Here is a 26,352-nt window from a genome sequence, read left to right as displayed (position 1 = left end):
AAAAAAAAAAAAAAAGCAGGAGAGAAAACTAAATAAGAGCTTTCAGAAACGATTATTTGATTTTCTTTTTTGACTCAATGTTGCCTGCATAGTGAAAGGACTTCAGGTTTTTGGTTTCCTCTACTTGTCTGCCTCTGCAGCATTCTTATCTCCAAACTTTATGGTGTCGGATTATTCCTTCCTGTCTCAAACAATGAGTCAGAACCCAACTCGAACCGCAGGGTCAGGAAAAAAAAAAAAAGTACCCCTGAACTTTAGCTGTGTTTCCACAGTCATTGGGACTCGACCCTTCAGGTGCTTAATTCTGATGAGCTGATCCAGGTCTAACATTACACATGGCAGAAATAAGGTTGGAGTTTGAATGCTCCTCATAATTCAAGATTTATAGTTTTCTCCCCTGAACTCCTTGAAAAACATTTATTAATGCATCTTTATTTATAAATATCGTGTATAATATATAATATGATTTAGTTGATTTGCTTAGCAGTGCCGTTTTCAAAGAACTCCCAGGCAAAATCAATTTTATTATAATATTCTCTTCTAAAAATATTGAACAAAGGAGGGAAGCTTGGAAAAGATGTGCTAACCCAACAGCTGTTCATGTTAGATGCGTTTTGAGTCTGAGTGAACAATAAACAGGTCAGTAAGATGACTAATAAGCACACACATTTCAAGGGAAAGCTTTCAGCTTCAAAGAATAGATATATCTAGAAAAAAGCTCCTAGTGTCCAACGTGAACCTGAACGATGATTATTATCAGCTCCCCAGGAAGCAAAATAAATGCAGAGGCACTGAGGACTGTTGCACAGTACTGGATGTAATTTAAATGAAAAATCCTCCTTAGTGTTATCTTTTTGTTCCTCATATCTGCCGTTGCATTGCACAGCAGGGACTTGCCTTCATGCAGAATCGTGATATTTTCATTTGAATGCCAAACTGTGATTGTGCTCCCCGAGCGTATTTGATAAAAATGGTAATGTCAGGGTCCCCTTATTTCTTCTTTTTTTGTTCTTTTGCAGACCCAGCTGAATATCCTCCTGGAAAAGCTCCGCAGCACGGTCAGTGTTTGTTCCTATGCTGTTTCACTCTGACAGTTTCACGCGTTCAGCCCCACAGCTGCAGAAACCCGCCATCTCGCTCTGTGCGTCTCATGAGACAAACACACAGTTTTCCATTTCGCCCTGGGATGCAAGATTCATTGTGCCCCTTGTTTGATGTGAACGATATCATGAATTGCTCATGCAGGTTGTGGTTCCTGCTGTCAGCGTAATGACTCATGTTTCTGTTTGTTTCTCTGTCATGTTTGAGCTTTCTCTCCCCTCTTCTCTTTCCTCCAGGGCTCCAGTTTTGTTCGCTGCATTAAACCAAACCTGAAGATGGTCAGTCACCAGTTTGAAGGAGCTCAGATTCTCTCGCAGCTGCAGTGCTCTGGTCAGTTCTTTGTTTTTAATAATGTCAATAAAAACCCACTCCGATCATCTTTCAAACTATTGTGAAAGGGTTCCCAGCGGTTTTTTTTAATTATGATTATGGCGCTTTTAGCCAAAATAAAAGGAGTTTTCTAGGACATAGTTACTGTAGAGCAGCGGGTTAAACAGAAATCCACCTGAGTCATGGGCGGGACTGTTGGCACAAAATAAGCCGGCCCCCTTCCTATCATCCATCTGTCTTAAGTGCTCCCCCGCTAGCATACAGCCCCTCACACCCCCTAACCTTACATTACCAGTGCAACAAAAATAGTGAGCAATATTGGTGCTGGGCGTGGTGGTTATTGCTCTCACCTCACAGCAAGAAGGCCCTGGTTTGAATCCCGGCAGGGACATTTCTGTGAGAAGTTTGCAAGTTCTCCCTGTGCATGTGAGTTTCTCCAGTTCTGCTGTCATACAGTTTAGATTCAGATTCCAGCTCGGACGGCATTTTCCAGTTGCTCCTGATTCACAACAATTTGTATAAAGAAATACTCAGAAATAGAATTTTAAGCTTAATTACCTTTACAGTATATATGTCCTCCATCATGGAGGGTAAATGGCCACAAGAACATTTTAAAAACACCATCTTGATTGGATTAGGTCTCTAAAACATACTCAAAGTTTGACCAATCAAAGCTTTTTTAGCTTATGAAGCACAATAACACAACAGCACCAATACTTCCCTTTTTTGTTCAAATTCTTTAAAAGTTAGAAACCATTACATTCTGGCACAGCAGTTTCTGTAAGCAATTATTACCAAATAATAAACTCTAAGAGCTAATTAGGTGAGTTTTTTTTTTTTTAAAGACACATTTTCTCTGTCAAATAGGAATATAGGCGGTAGACTTTATTCTGACTAAGATGAACTCTCTTAGTTACAGAAGATTAAGTGATTTTTTTTTTGGATGGTTTGGGCAAACTCACAGCCCTGCATCCGGCTTTCAATCCACTGGATTGCTGTTATTATTCCTCTCATGCACCGGATGGGCATTGTCTTAACAAAAAAGCTTCACAAATTGTCGCATAAAAGGCAGGCGGCACAGGGAAAGGGTTGCATGTATCCAATCAACCAGAAAAAAAGCTTGCAAATTGCTGTAGTGTTGCAGCTAAAAACAAACTGGTAATAATACAAGGCTGTTCGTCATTCACCATAAATTCAAATCTGAAAGACAAACAAACATTGAATTATATCCTATCATTTTCTCGTCACTCAATCCACAGTAACTGAGTGTAAAGAGCCTAAATCTGTCTGTCACTTGTCAGAAAGTCTCTGTGGATTACAGACACGGGAAGGAGGCAAAACTGTACTTTTTCACAATATAAAAGTAAGACGTTACATATTCACCTTATTCATTCAACAGGGAGATCTCACTCTGAGTCACCTGGATCTTTTTAATGAAAATACAGAGCCCAAGTGACACTGTAGTTCCAAATGCTTTCTGATCCTAAACTTATTAATTTTTACTTTTACCAAGTTTTACATAAAAGATGGTTTCTGAGAAAAACCAGGACTGACATTCTGAGATCACATCAAGCAAAGGCCAAAAAAGACTGAATTTTTTCTACATTTTACGTTTAAAAAAAAACGTGATGTGGACCACGTGATAACACATGTCAAGTTGTCAGGTGAGTTGCAGATTGAACAGAATCCTGACAGAAATGTCACTGCACTCTCCTTCGTAGCCACCAGCAGAAATATCTGCTACAGTTTGAGTGCTTCAGCGACCATTTAGAATGTATTATTAGACGGCCAACCATTAGTCAAACAGCAGTAAGCTTTAGCTCTTCTCTGACAGCTGAGTGCCGCCTTTCAATGAGATTGCTGTCCTTCTGTCAATCTAAAATCCTGTTTCAAAAAAACAAACAAAAAAAAACAGTCGGCTTATGAATGAGCTTTAGACCTGTTGTTTTTTCGTGTACCTGCAGAAATTTAGGTAGGTCTAAAACTTTATTACACATCAACTTACAATTTTATGCAAAAAAATAAACTGGCGTGTGCTTGCTTTTAATTTGAAAAGTTACACATGGAGTCACTTACTTTGCTGCAAAGTTTTTGCAAACATTCCAATTTCTCTTCAATCTGCATGTCTGTGTGCAGCAAATGTTCTGTATCCACCTCTGTGCTGAGGGAATGCACATAAACCGACCTTTAAAAATAACCGTAAATACGCATCATTGGACAACTGCAGTCACCCAATCGTGTCTGTTCTGCGTGCTAAGAATGTAGTTTCCTAAGCTTTGCATTCAAACTCCTTAGGAACCCTGGAGAACTGAACTTAATTCCGTAAGGAACTTGTCTGTAGGTGTTACTCCACAGACAGTACAAACATATACACGTTAATGCAGCCCAACACATCAGTCTCTGCTCATAAAATCATGAATAAAAGTATATCTTCAAAGGTTTAAAGCTCCGCTGTGAGCCAGAGTCGGGGAGAATTCCTTAGAGGAGACGATGCGGAAGCAAAGATGTACTTCTGATCAACAAGAACGTGTCATGTTTGCTCAGTTTGTTTGCTCCAAGCAACAATGTTCCACCTACCACTGGAATAAAGAAAACAAGTACCCAACAGGTTTAGTGGTTTAGTAGGTTTGTGGACGATTTTAGCTTAAAAAAAAAACACTGGTTCACAGAATATATCGCTCTGAAAAAAGTTTCAATTTTTTTTTTACTGTGATAATTTGTTTATAAATGAATTTAGGCATAAAAATAACTATTTAAAGACTTATCAATAGGTGAGAAAACATGTTCTGAATACTATTTAGAGAAAGTTAAAAAAATTACGTAATCTAGTTGAAATTGGTTTTATTGGGCCATTATAAGGTTAGTCTCATTTAGAAATTATATTTTTCTGGGGATTTTCTTAAATATTTATGGGTAGGTTGCTTAAAGACCCACCTCTGATCGTTTTTTGACTTTGCCGCTTTTAGCCAAAATAAAACAATGTGTCGTTTTCTTGGACATAGTTTCTGCAGAGCGGCTGTAGTTTATTAGAAATTTCACTCTTTGTAGGAAAGACTGTTGATGCAGAGCAACCCCTCCCCCTTTCCAATCACCCATAACTGAGCTCTCTGTTTACACGCTCTCCCACTAGCTTACAGCCCCTCACACCCCCACCCTAATTTTATCAGTACAACAAAAATGGCGAGCAGTATTGGAGGGAAGCAAAGATGTTCATGGATTTATTTGTCTGCAAGTGGATGCGTCAGAATGGAAACTGCATTTTTTCGTCTGCTCTTGATTCACAATGATTTGAAATACTCAGTAATACTTTTTTTCAGCTGGATTTCCTTTTTATATGTTGTCCATCCGTCACTCATCATGCCACAAGAACATGTTAGAAATCACCAAAAACACCATTTTCATCAGAGTGGGTCTTTAAGTTATTAAGGAGCAACATGTTTGCATTAAATAACGAGAATTTCTTTCCCACCACCAACAAATGTGTTTCTAATTTTATAAAGTTGCAGTTGCATTAATCTGACCCTTTAAGTGTTCACAAGTGGCTCACTTAGAAAACTACAGTGGTTTTTCTTTTGGACAATGTGCTTCTTAATGGCTAAATGTTAATTTGAGAACTACCAACGTTTCACAATGAAAAATCAATGCAAAGATGATAAAAAAAATTAAAAGGTAACTTATACTAATGAAAAGCAAATATCCTATTCTGTCCAGAAGACAAGACACGGAGGAGAATGCTTGACAAACTCCACAGCCAATCAGGATGCAGAGAACAGTTGGAAAAAAAAAAGAATACGCTGAAAACAAAATCTGCAAAAATCGTGAGACGATATAGCGAGGGAACACTGAACATGATTTACTTCTTCCATTTGTTTGAATCTATTTTGGTCACACTACCGCCCCCGCAGGTGGAGGACTGAATTACGGTACCATTGCTGTAGACAGTAACCTTAAGTGGCAAACAAATATATAATATTTGCTCTTATTCATCAGCTCTCACTTCAGGACAAGTGGAATCGGAAGCCATCCTTTAATTTCTCACCTTTTATGTCTTAATTCAATGCAGCTGATCTATTAGCCTGTTAGGTTTGGTTTCTTCAAATTGTTTTACCTGTTTCTTTACCTGCCTTTTTAATGTTTGAAGGTATGGTATCGGTGCTGGACTTGATGCAGGGTGGCTTCCCCTCCAGAGCTCCTTTCCATGAGCTCTACAACATGTACCAGAAGTACATGCCACCCAAACTCACCCGCCTTGACCCACGCCTCTTCTGCAAGGTTAGTCCTTTGATCCTCACCGTCAGCCTGGAGTTCTTATAACACTATTGCCACTATTGTATTTCCACACGCCTTTATGTCTGTATTGCAGGCTTTGTTTAAAGCCCTGGGACTAGATGAGAATGACTTCAAATTCGGCTTGACCCGAGTGTTTTTCCGCCCAGGCAAGGTGAGACTTTTTGAAAAACTGTTCTGTTCCTCCAACACTGCTTAATAGAAGCATTGTTCACTGAAAGGAACATAATGGATCCAGAGGTAAGTGCATTAGTCATTTTGGCTGCAGAGGTGAGGTGAGATTTACAAGAAAACCAGAGCCAACAGATGGTGGGCTTTCATTGTACGACCAGATCAATAATTCATCACATTTGGGTTGGATGAATGAGGGAACTTTATGTTGTTGCAGCAGACTTCAGTAAACACTGCAGGAACACCCACTGACTCCTTTTAAATATAGTCCTGTGTTGTCAATTATTGTCTTCATGCCTCACAATATAAATGCTTTCCACCTTAAACAATTGTTTATTTTTATAATAAAACTTTCTGTGGTCTTGATCATAAATTTTAGCTTGTAACAATCCTGTCTGCATCTGTTTATCACCCATCCATTCCAAAATGTAAGATTTTTTCTTTTTATCCTCATTGGTCAAATTTGTATTGTTCATACTTTTATAAAATGCATTGATTTGTACTCTTTACCTGGTAACCATACCGGGAGTTTATAAAGTTTATAAACTTTGTCATAGATGAAGAGAAATCATCACTACATTTTCGTTTCTTTTATCCAAAATATGATCGGAGATTGAGTTTTGTGGATGATTTAAATAAACAAGGTGAACTTGGAATATTTATGAGGCTTTCATTTCTTGCAAGGACCAAACCTAAACTATTGCTAGGTTTCAGATGCATTCACAGCTCTCTTTTGGTTCAGTTTGCAGAGTTTGACCAGATCATGAAGTCTGACCCGGATCACCTGGCAGAGCTGGTGAAGAAGGTCAACAAGTGGCTCATCCACAGCCGCTGGAAGAAGGTCCAGTGGTGCGCTCTGTCCGTCATTAAGTGTAAGCAGCACGCCGTCTCACCGGCAGAGGAAGCTCATGTGCAGCAGAGGAAAAATAAGGAACAGAACAGACTCATAAAAGTTTATGCTCATTAAATGTAACAAAAAAACAATATTTAGGGTGTGTTTATCACAAATTTTCTTGGCCCCTCACAAACTTCTAACTGTATGTATTTGTTTTTGCTGCTATACTGCTGGAAACCATGGTAACCACAGGGACTACATTTCAGGCTGAATAGATAATACTCAAATAATTTTTTTGTGCATTCTTCTTCTGCTGTCAAACTTTACTAGTTTCAGAGCAATCTGTCATGAGCTCTTAGCTCAATAAACGCCCCCTCCCTTCCAAAAAAAGAAAAAAAAATGTTTTCACTTTTGTAAAAACTGGATTTGAATTTCCTTCGGGAGATTCTGAAATCCCCCAACAATCACAGACTTTTCATTTAAAGTTTAATTAAGAGTAATTGAGGGGTATCCCTGGAAAGATTATGGAGGCCCAAATCAAAAAATCTTTAGTTTGACACACAATCATCAAAATCTGCCTGTGCTGCCAAAAATTCAGGCCAAGTGTTAAACACTTTATAATTAATCAAATTAAGGTGTAATAGGAGAATTATGTACATGGATCAACTTCATCAAAAAATGCTGATAAATCCCCAAAGGAGTCTTTGTGCTCCTCTGATTCGTGGTCAGATTTGCGATAAGAAGTGAAGCTCAGGTGGAATCTAAAAATATTTCAAACAAGGCTTGTGGCAGTGTGGAGGAAGAGGAGGGAATAAAGTGCAAAAGAAGTAGCACTTTAAATAGCATTTGTGCAAGTGAAAACCCAAATGGCTCCAAGCCTTCATTAAGTGAAATACTCGCTACTTTTCTGACAACACAGCCTTCCATGTAACGCGTTTTAAAATGTCCTTAAAGACCCATTGTGATGAAAAAGGTGTTTCTAGTGTTTTTAATATTTTGTTGTGGCATATTTCTGGTGATGGAGGGCATGTATATAAAGAATGTTAGGATTGAAATTCCATTTCTAAGTATTTCTGCATTAAAGTCAGTTTGAATCAGTATCAGACGAAAAAACAATTTTTTGATAAAAGATTGCATTTGTTACGTAGAAAATATGTTGGGCGGTCCACAAGCTCCCTGCTCATTTTAACAAAGCTTTAATAATAATAAAAATAATAATAATAATAATACATTTTATTTAGAAATGCGCTTTACATTTTGGGTAAAATCTCAAAGCGTTTTCATTTCTTCTCTGGTGTTTCTTGGACATTTCTAAAATGTATATATTTAATTATCTTTAACAACATCTGCTCTGGGTTCATAAATGCCATCGGATTGTACCAAAGTTTATTTTGACTTATTCGATTTAGAAAATCACATTTTTTGTGTGTGTTTTACGCAAATTGGGTGCAGCACAAATAAAATGCATAAAAGAAATAGTAGTTTAATTTTAAAAACCCGTATTTTCCGGACTATAAGTCGCTCCGGAGTATAAGTCTCATTTTGACGGGAAATTTACTTGACAAAATCTGAGACCATGAACTAATAACTTGCACATCCTCATATGACACAATCACAGCAGAATGTTTATCTCATAATTTCACAGTAATTCTTTCTCATACTTATTTATTTATTCCTTTCATGAAGCATCATTGGCCAACTAATACTCTGTTTTCATCCTGTATTTGTAGAAACAGTTGTAATTTTTATTGCATTTCTGAATCTATGAAATCATTGGAAAATAGAATATTTTGTTGTTAGCCTTCAAGATCTTACTGTAAAAAAAGGTTTGCTGATTCTCTGAGTCACTTAACATCCTCTTAACACTTAACATACCTCATACATCAAATTGACCCAGGAACATCATCTCTGTTCCTCACAAATGAACATAACAGGAGGGTTAACAATGTATTTATTTCAATTTATTTCTAATATAAGTCGCTGCGGAGTATAAGTAGCACCCCTTTCCAAACTATGAAAAAAAAGGGCGATTTATAGTCCGGAAAGTACAGTAGATTAAGAACTGATGATTAAAAAATGTATGTCAACAAGCAGACGAAAAAAGAGATCCTTTGTTCCAAATGAAAACTGAGATCAAATACTCACCAAAGCAGCTACCGTATATATTTATGGTTCTTTAGTCTGATGACCATTTAGTTTAAGCAAGTTTACGTTTGGGTCCTGGCTTTCCCACTCTGCTGGTGGATGTTAAATGTCATGCATGGATGGGAGCAAACAGCTGATTGAAGCATTTTCTCAGTGTAGAACATCATGTGTTTTTCTATTGCAAATGTAGACCAGGTGGGAAATGTGACTTTCCGCTCCACCAGGTGCTTCACCTGAAGCAGGTCCACAATATTTTTGAATCAGCCAGTTTCCTCTTAGCTCAGTAAATGTCATCAATTCATCATCTTGTTATTGATGGTGGAGAAGTTAGATATTCTGAGGTCATAACCAGATGAAATGAGTTTGGCAGGGAGTAGAGATGTTATCGATTCCTGTCGCTATTTATCTTTCACGCTTCGTTTCTTCCTTCCAACCCCCACCCCGCTTTAATTTTCTCCATTCAATTCAAAGTTGCTTCAGTGGCAGGACAGAAAAATCATCTGCGTTGTCAAAAGGAGGTGGGAGGGCGATATAAATGATAGCTGGGCTCAGATGGGGGCCGTCTGTCTGTGGTCTGAATCAGCCAAACTTCAATCCTGGTCTATGTTGCATTAGTCCACACCCAAGGTCCAAAGACACACCATCAATAAAGCATGTTGCCTAAAGCTCAGCAAAATTTGTGCACTTTTCAAACCTAAATTGTTTAATCTTGCTTCTTTGTTTTGTTTTTTGGTCTTACAGACTCACATTTTTTCTTCCCGTTTTTCAGTGAAAAACAAGATCCTTTACCGGGCCACCGCCTGCATCACCATCCAAAAGACAGTCCGGATGTGGCTCTGTAAGAGGAAGCACAAACCTCGGTTGGTGCCTTTTCATCTCGTCATCATTATCTTCTATTAGTTACCATGTCAACATTGTAACCTTCTGTTGACCAGTATCCGCAGCCTTCAACCTTTCATTTCCATGTTTTAATGTTCCTTCACACAACCCTCCTCCTTGTCATTTGCAATCATCTTTGTATTTTCCTCCTCTTCTTCATTTCCTGTCTTTTTCCCATCTCCATTGTCCTGCATACACATTTATCCTTGGAGGCAATCACCTGGTTACACTCACAGCTCCATCTACTTCACATGATGTGCTGATTATATACAGACAGGTGGGAGCAGGTGAGGAGGAAGATGAAAGAGGGGCCTCTGTCCTCTGCAGGGCAGACGATGTCCACTCGTACACACTGTGGGACTGTGTGGGTGTACTGAGATGCGGTGGGGTGTGTGATTACCTGGGCTGGGAGGAGTGCTGATGACTCGAGGGGAGTTTGGATAGAAATTGAGATTTAGTGAAGCAACACAGTGAAGTGACAGATGGGAACGGAGCTGTCAAAAGTTAGTTTGCTGCTTGAAACTGCTGTCTGGGATCTCAAGCATCCCTGTTGATGTAACGGAACGGGGACTTTGAACTTCTTTCACGATTATCCAAATAGATAACAGCAAAAGTTGTAATTATTTCCAATAATTATGACAACTGAGATTATCATGGGGGGGGGTCGCCACTCTTTGAAAAGGATCAGCACATAAAGCTGCAACATTGTTAACCCTTGTGCTATCCTAGGCACTTTAACATTGGGAGTTGGGTCATCTAGACCCACTAGACAGTGCTCTGAACCTTTTTCTTTCAATGATTTGTGATCTTCACTGGTGTCCATGGATTACATGAAATCTTTCCACCTTTATCCACCTTTGTCATGGTAGGGAGAACACGTCAATGTAAGGGTGGGGTCCTCTAAGATAACACAAGGGTTAAGCTAAGAATCAGGGAGTGAGCTTCTTACCACCTGTCCTGCCTCACTGCCGTTTCCCTGTAAGTTAATGCCTCTGAACATTGAACATGAACATCAACTCCTGAGTGGTTTGGTTTTTATAGACAGAGGAAGTTAAGCTTTTGCTTTGTCATTTCAGTTTTTCCTAACAATAGTTGGATGTTTTGAATTAGCTAGAAATAGCTATTGTAATACAAAGAATATCTAAGAGCCAACAAATCCAGTATTTAGACTGTACAGAGTTAACTGATGCTTGACATAGCAAATAAATGTGTTGTAAGTAACCTTTAAATGCTTTAAAATGGGAGAAATTTAAATATTGGAACCGTTCTGTCACTTGAAGTTAACACGGTGTCCTCTTTATTATAAGGACATCCTTAAAAAAACAAAAAAAAATAATATGCTTGATATATTTTAATTTAAACTTTTTGGCAAACAAAAGGTTTCTAGCAAAAATTGGCTGTACTTACGAGGTTATCATATTTCAATACATTTGTGTCAAAAATGGAGCAAATACATAAAGTAAAGTAAATGGGTTTTTGTTGCTCTGGTGTTTTAGAGATGGAGACAAATGGAATCTGTTTGAAAAGAAGTTAGTGTTAAAAAAATTGCCAATAGAGCTAGTAGAATTTGTCTTGGAAAGATTTCTTAAAACAAAATTTGATGAGTCATTTTTAGGCATATAGCTTAGATAATTGGAAGTACGATGTCTAAAAAAAGTAGTCAAAGTAGGTACATTTCCATACAAACATATATCCTTACACAAGAAATCTTAAGTGCTGGAACAGTCCAGCTATTCTTATTTCCAGACCCTTTTAAAAAGTTAGTTTTATATTATATTAGGCATAAAAATAAAGTCAAAACAGACCAAAATACTTGGTGATATTCAGTGTTTTTGCAGTGTTGATGTAAAAAGCCTCAGTAATTCCGGTGAAACGTCCTCCTTCCATGAAAACATGTTATATTTTATGTTTCAGTATTGATGGGCTGGTCAAGGTGCGCAGCGTGAAGAACAGGATGAGCCGCTTCAACGAGGTGGTGGCCGGCCTGAAGGAGGGCAAACAGGAGATGAGCAAGCAGATCATGGAGCTTGATGCCGCCATCGACAGCCTGATCGCCAAAATAAAGGTGGGAAAGCTGCTGCTGAGCTACTTCCTGCGCCTCTGCAAAGCCGTTCGTTTCCCGCCTTGAGACACCCGATGGGGGAAGTAGTTTTGATTGAAAATGCCATCGTTGTGACAAAAGTACCAATTACTCTGGCAAAGTGATTGACAGCTTGACATTAAACCACATGCTGGAGCAGTTTGATTGACAGGTACTTTAATAAGACTCTGCATAGCAAAACTGGGACACATGGGATTTTTCAAATATTTGAAATCCAGGTTCTAATCTTTTTTTTTTTTTTTTATGTTCAGTCTTTTTTTTTTCTTTTTAATGGAATGGCTGACATGAGAAATTATAGTTCTGAACGTTTCCCCTTTAAACTGATGGATCGCCAGGGCCCCTCGATTTATTATCGTAAAGTTATTTGCTTTTGATCTGTATTAAGTTTTCACTGACATCACATTTGTCCTTCTCAGAGATAATCCCCCCCTACCCTTTCAAATTTTGTTGTTAAGTAAGTGACAGTTGAAGGAGAAAGGCTGTGGTGAAAGCAGATGCTCATGAATAATAATCCGGCGTGACACTGCAACATGCTTCCCTCTCCAGGTTTCCACCTCCTCCCTGCGTGTTTGTGTCAGATGACAGGTGAACAGTCAGTTACTGTGAGAACCTCAAGAATATTTCATCAAAGTTTGACTTGTTGAGGCAAAGTGAAAGATTTGAAAAATAAAGGCTCCTTTTGTTTTTAACCTGCCTAGCTTTAAATCAGCACTTCGTATAGTCTGATTTCCAAAGTTCCACCACAAAGCTCCTAAAAGAAGGACGCCTGTTGTGTACCAGTTGTGCTTGGACTCCAAAGATGCTCATAACGAGGATTTAGCTCAGCATTTTTGTTTTTTCTAGAGCACCATCATGTCCCGGATTGACATTGACCACGAGTACAAGTCTCTTGTGACCCGGTCGGAGCACCTGCTGACAGCTTTGCAGAACAAGAAGAAGGAGGAGGAGGAGCGCGAACGGTTGCGACGCATCCAGGAGGAGATGGAGAAGGAGAGGAAGAGGAGGGAGAAGGAAGAACAGCGTCGCAAGCAAGAGGAGGAGGAGAGGCGACTGTGAGTAAAGGAGTAGGAGGGAGTCCGTTTCTCTCTGCTGTTCTGAGGCTTGCTGCAAGCAGTGAACAAACAGCCCAGTTAGAATTTACAAAATGAAAGTGTTGCTACAAACCTTTTTTTTTATGAAGCTTTTAAAGTGTTATGCAACGAGGTAGTTCTTACATGTTGCTCTTTTTATTTACTGCTCATGTGTCCCAGAGGTGCAAATAAATGATCAGAGACTCTGAGATTTGAGCAAAGACAAACCCATCAAAATATTTTAAATTTGTAAGAAGACTTAAGCCTGTCCTCAAACTAATAACAAGTTGGATTTAGTACCTTTTAATGACTATGAAATGACACATGTTTAGAGAGGCTTTTGATAACGTTAAAATGAGGATTTAAGCTCAGGGTTTTTGAAGTTCGCTACTTTCTGCTAATTAGATATTGTATTAAAAACAGCCTAAACATTTTTTTTGACATTAAACGCATTACTCTAAACTCCAGGCTATTTTTACATGCTTGACTATTGGTGTTTATTAACATTTTTACTAAAGTTTGCCCTAAAGAGCTCATCATTTCCTATTTAAAAAAGTCACATGCCAAAAAGGCCTTCAATCTGTTTAAATGTAATTTTATAATAAATAAATTTGTAGTTCTGACTCTAAAAAATGTTTTACGTGGTTTTCTGTAAAGTATATTCACTTTTATGCTAATGAAAGGGATGTAACAGTGGAAAAAATGAGTTCCAAAACCAGGTGAAAGACAAACATGATGTATCACATATAGAGAGTTGTGATTATAAAACACTTCAGATAAAATTTGAAAAGATTACAAAATAAATTCTTTGGGATGATTGTGTTGAAGGTCTGGCTCCTTGAATTAAGAAGCTACGGTTAGGCTAACGATGTCTGTACCGTAAAGGACATATAATAATAAATAGTTGCAATCAGCGTGCCAATGAGCTGTTTAATTGGATCATTACGCTTCAGCATAGAATTAAAATAATACGCTTTTCTGCTGAAATACCACACAAAGAAGAAGGACAAGAATCTTTGCTTCGTATCTGCCATCTCTCCTTTAAAAGCCTTCCTTTATTTTCTAAATGTCAGATCAGAAAGGAAGGTTCCTGGATTCATCGCACGTTGCTAAAAGGTACATGGAAACCTTTAATTTCCTGCTCAGGTGGCGATGGCCTGTTATTCGCTCATTCTTGCCCCTGCAGCACTCCTCCCCGCTTTCGGCTGCATGGAAAGTCTCTAGAAGGACTTATGAGTCATTTTGTCTGTCACCTGCTAATATAACATATTAAAGATGACAGTCCAGATTTTATGGCTCACTTTTGTTTCACTTTATTCTCCTTCAATGGCAGTTCTGAACTCCCAGGACACGCCTGAAGGTCACAGGCTGACGGTCATGACAGCAGAAGGGGGTTGGCATTCTCATCATACACAGAACATTAGAGCCTCCTCATAAAGTCTAGAGTAATGCTTTTCTTTTTTTAAAATTATTTTCTTGTTTTTACCAGCATTTTTTCATGGATCTGCGGCTGCACTCTTCCCATTGTTGCTGTAAAAGTCCGCCAGTTGCGCCAGTTTTCACATCTGAGGCTTGAAATACCTGAAACGTGGCAGAGCGCCGCGCTGTTCCTGTTCTTTGTGGATGGCATTTCCTTTTTACTGCAGCTTGCACCATGCGCAGCACCACAATAACCTTCAATTCCTCAATGACCACCAGTACAAACTGGCTCTGGTTCAAGGTTCAAATGTCAACATGTCAGTGCACAGATAGTGAGGAAAATGCAGCATGTGACAAACATAGAAAAGTTCTTTTTCTCCTTTTTTGGGGGGTTTATTTTAGCCTTAGAAAAGAATATTTGTTGATTAATCCAACACATTTATAGTTTTTCTTTTAACATTATCAAACACTTTCAATATTAATACACATTTTGAATTAAAAAGATACAAACTTGTTTCTCTTTTAATCATGTTTGTGTAAGTCTTTCAGTCTTGACAGAATATTTGTTGATTATTTCAACACATTAATAATATTTAAAGAAAAAACTATTGAACAATTTAAAAAAAAGTTTAATTGAAAAGATGAAAAGTTGTGTTTTTTAAATAATATTTTTAGTCTGAGAGGATTATTTGTTGATTAGTTCAACAGATTAATTGTTTTTTTCTTGAAATCTTAGTAAGCACTTTCAATATAAATATACATTTACCTAAAAAAGATTTTAAAATGTTTTTTTTTGTCTTTTTTTTTTAGTCTTTAGTTGTTTTTTTCTTTCAACTTTTTCAAAGAACAAAAAAGTAGAGAATCTTCCTGGAATTGATCAGCTTCAACACCGTCTTAGCTCAGCTCTTTTCTTTGGTTTCTTTTTGTGCCCTGCTGTTCTTTTTCTCATGGCGTCTTTGTCTTCTCTCCTCAGAAAAGCAGAGATGGAGCTGAAGAGGAAGCAGGAAGAGGAGGAGAGGAAGAAAAGAGAAGAGGAGGAGAAACGATTGCAGGTGGGCGTCTCTCTGCAGGCCGGCTGCAGACAGAAGCTTCTACTTGACCTTCATTGTTTAGCCCCACTGGCTGTTTGCAGATGGTGTCCAGGATGGATACAAACTCTGAGAAGTTTGATAGAGAATCGTGATTCAACATAGCAAAGTCAGCTGTAAAGTTGACCTTCTTTTGGATGTCTGTGTCTTTGTGTGTAGAAAAGGGGCTTTGTTTGCGATTTTTATTTATCAAAATGTTTTTTGTAAAAATCAAGATACTGACTTTTCAAAAGGTGTGTGAGATATTTTGATTTTGAAAGCAAAATAAAAGCAATACAATTTTTAAAAACTCTTCTCAAATGCCAAAAATCCACATCTAATTCCCCGCCATTTGTTATTTTTTTATTTAATTTTTTTTCATTGGTGCTATTAGTGGAAATTTTGAGAGGCTTCTGGTTGTGCTAGCTTTTATTTTGGCTGCTTTGACCTCAACATAATTGCATTCATCATCATCAGCAGCAGCAGAATGAAAAAGGATGCATTTGTTCCGCCGCCAAAATAAAAGTTTCTTCACAGTTTTCAACACAAAAGATTTAAGTTATCCCATCTTTTTTTAACTTCCAAAGAGCCAGACTCTTTTATAGTCTTTTACGCATGTCTTGTTTAATAGCTCTTCAAACCTCCCACTGACATTTGATTCATATTTCTCTCATTTAAGCCCCAACACCGAACCATTTTCAGTGAATGCATAATGGAGGCTCCCAAGTCAAGGCATGAACCCGAATAAATGCAGATGACAGGGAGCAGCCAGCATCTTTTGCCATCCTCCACGCTAAATTACCTTCTTGTACGAGTTTTATAATCCTCTCTTTGTTTCAGCTGACAGCTCTCTTGTTGGGGGCTTGTTTCCTGTAAATCAGCCAGGTGCAACAGCTCATTAAGGTCTGTCAGCGCTCTCTTTCTACCCCAGCCTCATTTGCATACATAGACTTGTGCAGGAATTTGATTAAGGTTTAGAAGGTGATTCCAAATGACTTTTCCCTGTTCGTTTTTTCCCCCCATCTATTTCATATGAAACATATGATAATTAGAACAATTTATTTACACATTACGTTCTAATCCTGAATGTCTGGCTTTTATGTAAAATAGTGCTGTTCGTGTGATTCTTTTTTTTTTTACTAGTTGCTTCTCAAATGCTCTGGTAGCTCATGTCTGTTTGTTAATCTGTGTGCCATACAGTCATGATATTTGCAGAGTTTCGTGTTGGCTGAGTTCAGCCTGTCTGTTGCCGTGGTGACCGTTTCCTCTGGTTCCTGCTGCAGATCAGTGACAGATTTTAGATTGGAATTGCTGGACAGGGGGAGCGGGGGTCCTAGGACACAGGCTGGGTTGATTGACCTACACTTTTATCTGCTTCTTGTATTTATGATTCCTAAAAACTAATTTAGTGTTAGAAAGACATGTTTTTCATCTCAATCTGCTGATCTGATACAGGAAGTGACTCGCACAGATACTGTGTGCGAGATTATTCACATGTCTTGCAAATGTTGCCTTAGTTACTTTGATTCTATCAGCAAATATCCTTTTAGAAGAAACACAGGTGTCTCTTAAACATAAAAAAGGGGCATCAGTGTGCCATGACCTCCTCTTTATATTTAAAAAGTATGTGACTTGTCCATGATTGTTTATGCTCTCTGCAAGCTATCGACTTTTATGAAAAAGTCTGACCTTCTTTACTATTCTAAATAGTCAAAGTGGTTTTATACCATCCTCATGACCCTAAACTGTTGGGACAGGTGTTTTGATTAACCCAACAGGTGAAAATCTGCAGCTCTCTGAGGCCCTGCAGAGCCTCAGAAAATATCTAATATCTAAGACGTTCCCCACAGTTTCACAATGTATGTGGTCCGAAGCCAAGAGTGACTGGCCAGGAGGATAATGAGAGAAATGGAAAAAAATCAAAGATTCATCCTCAAGGCCATCCTTTTGCTGCAGGCAGCAACTCAAGGCAGACGAGGCGAACTGTTGGACATGGATGGACACGGATAACATACACCAGTTTTTTTTACTGATCTGCCTCACCTTAAAAGTTGGCATCTACTTTGACAGTTATGGGTTAATGGAAAATCGATATAACATTTTAATGGTTCATACACTGGCGCTCAAATAAAGTTTAAACCAGCTTCAGGTATTTAACAGAGGATAAAGATAAACTTTACCCTCAAAAGTTAAGAGAAACTGAAGGCTAAAGAAAAAAAAATGTCAGTCTTGTATAGGCTGGACTGTGAAAATATTGTCAGTCATTAAACTGGCTCATAGCCTAAAAAGGTCTAATCTGTGTCAAAAGTATCATGTGGAGATATCTGTTTAAATAAAAAGCAACCTAATTTTTTTAACGCAGAGATAAAACCATAGAGAATCACCAAAAACAACCATGATGGTTGTGGAGTGCAAAGATAATGTCTGTAGCTCTGCTACACCACTTTTTGTTTCACTTTACTCTCATTGAGTTTGAAGGTTTCAGCAAAGCGGGATTTAAATTGTGTGAATCAAGTCGACTCTTCAATCCAAAAACCCTCCTGCAGCCACATTCATGCTGCTTATAGCTTCCTTTGAAAACTAAAATGTCTCCCTGATGCGCAAAAAATCCCCTTAAAATGTGTTTTCTGCTGATGAGATGTTTCAAACACCCCTGTCTGATTTAAAAATGTCCTTGATGTTACTGCAGAAACAACAGGCGCCGTGTTTGGGAGATTATATTTCAGACAGTTGTGTTTACCTGCTGGAACAATCTTTGAAAGGTACCTGTATGACTGCTTCAAACTTTTGGGGTTCAGACTTTTCCCTCGTGCTGTGATGAACCACTGTGAGGCGCATCATAACCTATTCTGCTCACATCTGATTTATTTCCGCTTTTTGGTACAAAAAATAAGCTATTGTATATAAAAAATTATGGATATAATGAAAAATAACTCTAACCCAAAGGGGGAATGAGATTAAAATCTTTCAAAATGAAATAAACCACAGCAAAGAGGAATAAAAACAGGAAATAAAAAAATTATAAAAGTTTTTCTTTAATGAAATATATTGTTGACTTAAGGTGGAGTCGTATAATTCAGTATTACTTTGAGTGAGATGCTGTTTGGGGGTCATGTTTCAAAGAAAACACCTTTTTAATGGTTTTTTTTTCTGATTGCAATCTTTTTTTTTACATTTATAGACTTTATTTGGTTTTAAAAAAGACAAATTTATCATTTGTGCTTGATTAAATATATCTAAAGATTCAAATCTAACAAACAAAAGCCTCTATGTAATAATAGACCGTAGTGGGAGACAGCACTTGTAGCCTATAGACAGTTTTGATTATGAATTTAAAGGCAAGTTACTTGATTTCTTTGCATTTAGCTGTGATTATACTGTAATATAACTGCCATCCCCTAGTGCAAAAAATGTGGTTGTGCAGAAACCAAATCAGAATGGTTGTTTCAAAAAGCCTGCAGCTACACACAAAAATACTGAGAAATGCCTAATCTGTTACTAAACTGTCCTCTTTTTTTTTTATTTTTAATTTCGACATTGAGACCATGCACATCCCCCTCTCGGTGTGGCACAGATCCATGAGGCGTGAACCCCCGTCCTGTCTCATCTCCTTTTTCCTTTCTTGTTCTGGTGCTCTGTCTGTTTTCGTCTTGTCTCTTATAAAAGCCGGTTAATGCCGGGTTTACACCTGTTACCTGTTCTGCTATTACACCCGTTAGGAGTTTAAGATCCTCAAAAGTTTGGCTCATGGCTTCGCAGTCCAGAACAAGGAGCCCAGAATTAACACAATAAAGTCACACCTCGTCACTAGTACGTGAGTTTATTGAGTTTGTATTTTACCTTGCAGCTTTTCTTGTCCAGCATCACCGTAATGTAATCTCTGAACATCTAAAAGCAGTTCTAAAGTCATGGGGTATTTTGGTGCAGGAGATTCATCTGCTTTTATATATATATATATATATATATATATATATATATATATATAATATATATATATATATATATATATATATATATATATATATATATATATATATATATATATATATATATATATATATATATATATATATATATATAAAAAGTGGGATTTATTTCCATCTCGGAAGCAGGCAGCCTTTGTAAGCTGGGCTGAGCTTTTTTTTATCAGCTGAGTTGAGTCCACTTTGAATATTTTGGCCTGATCAGGAAGAAAAATGGTACAAGACCAAATGACCTATTGAACATTTATGTTTGAAATGCTGAAGTGGAAAATGCTGGGTATAAACAAATCCGTCCATCAGATTGTGAAGTTTTAGAAGCAAAAAGGGCAACAAAGACTTTTATTTCAGTCAAAAAAAGATCCAAACCGATAAAAACTTATATGTTATAGCATAAAACTTCAAAATTTGTTGTGGAAACGAGCACTGACTGAAATATTGCTTATATCAGTGATGAAAGTCTTCCGGGAATTCCCGGAAATCCGGGTTTTTGAGCAAACCGAACGTACTTTCCGGGAAATAAAGACCTGATCTCTACGGACAAATCGCTTTCCGGATTAAAAAATGGTCTGAAATCAGCTAATTTTAGCTTTATTTTCTATATTTCTCCGCAGATCGCTTCCTCTATGGTCGTGGCCATCTCTCGTCTTCCCGGCCTAATTGACCAATGACGGGACGTTTTAGTTGCTTTCGGATGCGTCGACGGGTCTGATTGGCTCTGTCTGCACCACGTGGTCAGCGTGACTCGCTTCCCTAGAGACCAAAACTAGCGGACCCACGCTAAATTTTCACAAACACATCTGAAGAGTTTGCGATCAAATTTGTGTTAAAATAATGGCAGGCATCGTCATTATTGAGCGTGGTCACGACCTCAGTTGTGAGAAGACGATAAAAAACAAATTGAAGTGGTCTTGGCTGGAAAAAAAAGATTTTTAAGGTAGTGTAGGTCAAATACTTTTTTGTGTAAAATAATCTCAAAACCACATTTTGAAATAATTTCAATTTTAGTTTTGAGTTTCAGTTTTTATTTTGAATACATTTCTTTACCTAATTTATTTGTATTTCCTAATTACCATGATTTAGTTCAGTATAGTTGACATTAATTATAAGTATTTGATGGTTTGGACCCGCACTCCCTTAAAAAATAATGTTTACAATGTTTAGTTTAGTTTGTATGTTTGTTTTGATATTTCCCGGATTACTTAGTATTGGTGTTAAAGAATTGATGTATTATGTTATAGAATTATAGTTTAAAGCAGATCCCATATTTTGATGTAATTATAGTTTGAGAAAACAGTGCAAGTGGATGTTGTACATCAGTCATTTCTAAAGCAGAAATAATGTATAAATAACTGAGGTATTTTCATAGAATATCATAGTTACTGGTGTTCTTTTTGCCATTTGGGGCTTTGATGTTACTATATTTTAGCAATTGTATGTTTTGCAGCTTTAAGGAAAAGCGTAGATTGTAGGATTGTGTTACTTTGAGCAATTTTCCAAATTCTTTTTTAGTACCAGCAAGTCCTTAATGGAGAGTCAAACTAGGGGTTTGAATGACAAATCATGATGCTCCAATTAGTCTTAGTTTCTTGATAAAGAAGTGAAAACCTAGTTGCCAGAATGCACCAGAATGCATCTAAGACCACGTATTTTTCCAAAATTTCGCTCTGTGCCCGCCATATCGCTCAAAGAAAAGTTCAGGGATTTTTTCCTTGCCTGACTTTCATCACTGTTATATGAAGAGTTAAATCTAAGCTCTATAAGAATCCATGGTCCTCTGACCTGCTGCTTGTAACATTTTCTCCTATTGTTTGTCCAATGACGAGCCTCTACAAAGCTTTCCTGAATGATATGCCAAAAAAAAAAATCAATTCTATTCAATAAAAACAAAATAAACAAAAGAAGGGGATTGCATAGACTGGAAATCAGCCTGAAAATAAGATTTTGTTTCTTTGATTGCTGCTTTGACGTGTGACTTGCTCCGTGGCCTCTCTGGGTTATATTCTAACACAGCAATCAGCGGTTAAGGTGGAGGTGATAAAATGGTATTTTGCTTACAAGGCGTCCTGGAAAATTGTGACTTTGTATGCCTGTTGACCTAAGAAGAGTGTATCTAACGTTGTGGATATTTAAACTATAGGATTCACTGGATAGCTGTTGCTTCTGCTGGCTTGACATCAGCTCATAAAACTATGGAGAAAAAAAATAGAAAGAAAATCACAGTTTATGGTTTTTAGAAACTTAACCTTTAACTATATCTGGCTGAAAGCAGAAAAGCAAAAACAGATTCCAATCAATTCTTTACTAGCCGCTGCAATGCTGCAGGGTTCACTGCTGTGATGCGCAACTTTTTGCCCCCCCCAAAAAGAGATCAACTTTGTTGCTTCACGTTTCACTCAGACTAGACAGAACTGCAATTAGATGTCTGATTGTTGCACTATTGAAGTATTTCTCAAATTCAGTGGGACAGCGAATGCTGATGAGGGAAAATGTGCTTTTCCAGGGAAGTACCTAGGAAGTGTCTGACTATTTACATTTCCTTAGAGTACTCTGTGGGTTTGCACCATCTGCTAGAGCTTATTTTTTATGACTCTGCACATTTGAGGTAGTGGCTGTTTTTACATCCCCATCAAGCTTGATGGTGAAGAAAAAAACGTCGGACTTGGCTGAGACCATCATAGTCCTTTAAGATGAATTACAGGACAAAACTTGAATTTTCTACACAGTTAAGCTGCTAGTGGACACAGGTGAGACATCCTTATGCATTTTTATTACTTGAATCCTGCAGATTAGTTCAAATTAAGAGCTTTTCTTCAAAGTCAGTTCAAAGTTTAAATTATACAGCCAGGACCATAGATATTTGGAGAGAGACACATTTTTCTCTAATTTAGTTTCTGTACATTACCACGGTGAATTTTAAATAAAAAAAACTTGAAGTGCAGACTGTCAGCTTTTATTTCATGGGTTGAACAAAAAGATTGCATAAAAATGTGAAAAACTAAAGCATTTTTTAAGCACAATCCCTTCATTTTCATGGGCTCGTAAGTAATTGGACAATTGAAATAACTGAAAACAAAATGGTCATTACTAATATTTAGTTGAAAACCCTTTGTTGGCTATGACAGCCTGAAGTCTTGAACTCATGGACATCACCAGATGCTGGGTTTTCTCCTTCTGAATGCTCTGCCAGGCCTTTACTGCAGCGGCTTTCAGTTGCTGTTTGTCTGGAGCAATTTCTGGCATGTTTTTTTCTGTTTTCTTAGCTTAACCCTTGTGCTATCTTAGATCCCACCCTTACATTGACATGTTCTTCCTACCATGACAAAGGTGGATAAAGGTGGAAAGATTTCATGTAATCCATGGACACCAGTGAAGATCACAAATCATTGAAGAAAAAAGGTTCAGAGTACTGTCTAGTGGGTCTAGATGACCCAACGTTAAAGTGCCTAGGATAGCACAAGGGTTAATGATGGCTCCTTTCACCTGCATGGAAAGCTCCTTTGACCGCATGTTGTCTGTTCACAGCAAAATCTTTAAAATGCAAGCACGGGTCCTCTAATCAACTCCAGCCCTTTTATCTGCTTCACTCATAATGACATAGCAAGGGAATTGCCCACACCTGCCCATGCAATAGCATGGAAGTCAATTGTCCAATTACTTATGAGCCCATTATTTAAAATTCACTGTGGTAATGGACAGAAACAAAATTAGAAAGAATGTGTCTCTGTCCAAATATTTATGGTCCTGACTGTATGTTAGCAAATGCACGTTTCTAAAGCAGAAAAGCATACATTTTTAGCATACTCCTGTAGATATTTAGGTGAAGTCAAGCGATGAACTGAGCTGCAACAATCCTCTTCTGGTCATGGGCGTGTGCTGGAAGTAGAGGAGTGAGGTATTCTTTAGCTGAATCTAAGTTGTCTTGATTTGTGTTTGTTCTTAGATGGAGATGGAGCTGCAGCTGCAGGCTGAGCAGGAGGTGGAGGCGGCCCGGCAGGCCATCCTGGAGCAGGAGCGGAGGGACAGGGAGCTGGCGCTGAGGATCGCCCAGAGCGAGGCTGAGCTGATCCCCGAAGAGACGCCCAACGACTTTGGGCTGCGCAGGTGAGCTGCACGACTGCGCTGCAGGGCTGCATCACAAAGCTTTCGGCTCTGTAGCAGCAGATGTCACAGAAATTGTGTTTTTAATGGTCAGACACGAAAGGAATTTCAACATTAAAGTTTTAAAAAGCACACTTTGTGAACATTTTAAAACATTTTCCTCTGTTGAGAAACAAGGGACTATCAAAGCCTTATTTAGGTTGTGTTTAGCCATTGTCTCATTTTATCTTTTTTTTTGTCCTCATAGTAATGACTCCTCAGTTCCATCATCCCCAGAGAGATCAGCGTAAGATCCGTCGACTCCACCCGTTAATTTTACCTCACAATCCCTCCACCCTCCCCCAAGTTGATTAGGAAAACGAAACAACCCCTGCATGCTGTAACAATCCGCTCGCCCTGCTCGCTACTGAAGCCTTATAACCACTAACTGCAGACTTTTTATCTTATTTTATTTTCATAGACAACGTGTCTCATTTTTGTTTTGGCAATTCATTTTTTGAAAATTTGATTACAAGCACAGCCATGCTTGTAACCCCTAAAGGAAGCAACTGAAAAGAGAAAAAAAAAAACAAATTTAAACTTAAAATGATCCTAAAATGTTTTAAACTTCTTTTTGATAAAGGTCTCAAAACAGCCAATGAGGTTTTACGCTACGTTCACACCGGGCATTTGATGCACATTCAAAAATGTGCTAAACACGGGTTCTTGAACGCACGTGTTCACACTGGACAAATAGGGAGGGGCTTCTTCTTCTATTTCTACTGTTTAGTGCATGTACAGTTGAAAGAGGCTTGGTGTGAAATGTCAAAGTTGTGAAAATCTGGGGAATTTTGCTCCAGGCTCTTTCTGTCACAGATCTATTTCGATATATGAAAGACTTGGTGTCATAGAACTCCAGCCGGGCACAAACTGAAAAGATTAAAGTCTCCTCCATGATCCAATTTCAAACGGCTGCTACTTCCACGGTCACTACCAAATCAGAGTCCCTGATTGGTCAAAGTTCAACCTGCTTTTACTTTCATTACACACGTTCAATGGCTGCGGTTTGTACATAGACCGTGAAAATGGTTTTAAAAACTTGCATGGTGACGTGTGAGCGCGAGAATGAAGAAGCCCAAAACGTACATAAATGCATGTTTACATTGACTTTTCATTAGAAGTAGCTGTTTGAATGCCCATTTGTTGTGAACGTAGCATCAGAGGGATACTCTGTTCTCTCAGGTTTAAAGGTCTCATCTTAATCTGTTAGTTTTCTCTATAATTGTGGACAATTACTTTAAGTTAAATTTTACTGTAAACAAATACCTTAAAGTTAAATATTTATGAAGTGAACCTTCAGTTCTTTACTCTTTTTAAAAAACCAAAATAGGTGGTTCATAAGTGATCTATTAAAGCTGATTTTTAATTATTGTGATTTTAAATCAGATTATTAGATCTACTCCATTAGGTTCTAATCAGATTTAATCAGTAGAATCAATTCTTGATGAGTCATGAGGGGAAGGAATCACAGTTCCCGTCATGATTGGTTTTGTCGTGTCTTTCATTGCCACATCACTTTACTATCTTTTATTTTTTGTTCACAGTGGCGCTGCAACTGCAAAATTCAAGAACTTGACCATGTAGGTTCCCTCTAACACTAACACTAAGCTCTACACCTGCAGGACTCTGTGGGGAATACTTTAGTGCATCGGTAATAAATCAGCCGCGCTTCACCAGTTCAGCTCAGGATTACTGCAGTGAAACAGTTTAGCGGTCTTTCCTGAGAAGCTCCCAGTGTTTCGGTTCGTCATCAGCACCCTTCCCTTCACACACATGGTGCATCTGAGAGTGGAAAAATGGAGTTTCACAGAGTGAGTCAGCTGTTAAAGTGGCCACATTACCCTCTTATGCATGTTTGAGGGTGCTGAGTGGTGCATCACAGCATTTTTACCCTGCAGTGGGTTCCACTTTTCAGCACTTTTCTCCCATTACTTTCAAAGGTACAAACATCGCTTTGTTTCTAAACTGCTAAAAGAATTCATGGACAGTTTGAGAACTGAATGACTTTCTGATTGATAGCTAAATCTTCACACGTGCAGGAAAAAGCTAGTTTATTCTTCAAATTTTCAGAAATTCTCATTGACACATTTGACCTTTTCTTTTGTCGTCTTTTCTTTAAAGAATTCGACATACTTATCATTCTTCTCCATCAAGATTTCCCATCTTCCTGCTCGATTACTCCAGTCTTAATTGAGTTTTGCCTTATTTTCTTTTTTATTCTGTTCTGTGAAAATGAAGTTTATATAGTGGTAATTGGCTTTAGCAAGTGTGTTTTCATGCAAGGAAACTATATCAGTTTGGATTACGTTTCACGGCCAATAAATCCTTTTTCCTTTAATCTTGGCCTACTCATTGTCATTCAAGGATAGCCTAGTAAACGTTGATAATTATTAGGTTTCTTCAGCCTGTGTGGCGCATAAGAACCCAAACAATTGGCAAAGACTTTTCTTGCTGTTGTGTTTTTGGATTTCTGCTGTTGACCTCCTTCTCTGAAGTACTCTGAAGAAGTCTCACATTGAGATGATATCTCTACACGTGTTGAGGGTTTGTAGTGCTGACTCCATTCATACCTATAAATTGATTATTAAGAATGATGGTCTGGGCTGGACAAAGCTAGTATTCAGGTAAAAGGATGACTGTACCAGTGACAGCTGAAAGTTGGACAGCAGAAGGATTGATGACGTTGATTTATTGCACCATTTTTTTAGATGAACCCTCCGCTCAGTGTGTGGAGGGAGTGTTCATGGTCGGACATGGTCGACCTGAACACTCATGGTGTTCATGGTCGAACATGAAATAACATGGTCGAATTATGAAATAATTGGTG

The 26,352-nt window shown here is 38.0% G+C and overlaps 1 protein-coding gene across 10 annotated transcripts in view; it reads left to right on the top strand.

Moving 5' to 3' along the window:
* Window positions 1-26,352, top strand: part of myo6 (myosin VI) — a 129,630-nt gene that overhangs the window by 84,456 nt on the left and 18,822 nt on the right. For 5 of the 10 annotated variants that reach the window (XM_011491916.3, XM_011491913.3, XM_011491912.3 and 2 more), the window contains exons 19-30: window positions 1,020-1,058; window positions 1,338-1,431; window positions 5,573-5,703; window positions 5,795-5,872; window positions 6,632-6,761; window positions 9,639-9,729; window positions 11,663-11,813; window positions 12,693-12,901; window positions 15,312-15,390; window positions 23,329-23,489; window positions 23,734-23,772; window positions 25,070-25,105. In XM_011491916.3, coding sequence (XP_011490218.1) covers window positions 1,020-1,058; window positions 1,338-1,431; window positions 5,573-5,703; window positions 5,795-5,872; window positions 6,632-6,761; window positions 9,639-9,729; window positions 11,663-11,813; window positions 12,693-12,901; window positions 15,312-15,390; window positions 23,329-23,489; window positions 23,734-23,772; window positions 25,070-25,105 — 1,238 coding nt within the window. The remainder of the gene's footprint in view (window positions 1-1,019; window positions 1,059-1,337; window positions 1,432-5,572; window positions 5,704-5,794; window positions 5,873-6,631; window positions 6,762-9,638; window positions 9,730-11,662; window positions 11,814-12,692; window positions 12,902-15,311; window positions 15,391-23,328; window positions 23,490-23,733; window positions 23,773-25,069; window positions 25,106-26,352) is intronic. The other 5 variants (XM_011491918.3, XM_011491917.3, XM_011491919.3 and 2 more) reach the window with 2 other exon arrangements.

This window comes from Oryzias latipes, chromosome 24, assembly GCF_002234675.1.
Source record: "Oryzias latipes chromosome 24, ASM223467v1".
Lineage (NCBI taxonomy): Eukaryota > Metazoa > Chordata > Actinopteri > Beloniformes > Adrianichthyidae > Oryzias > Oryzias latipes.
This window is presented reverse-complemented; position numbering and strand designations above follow the sequence as displayed.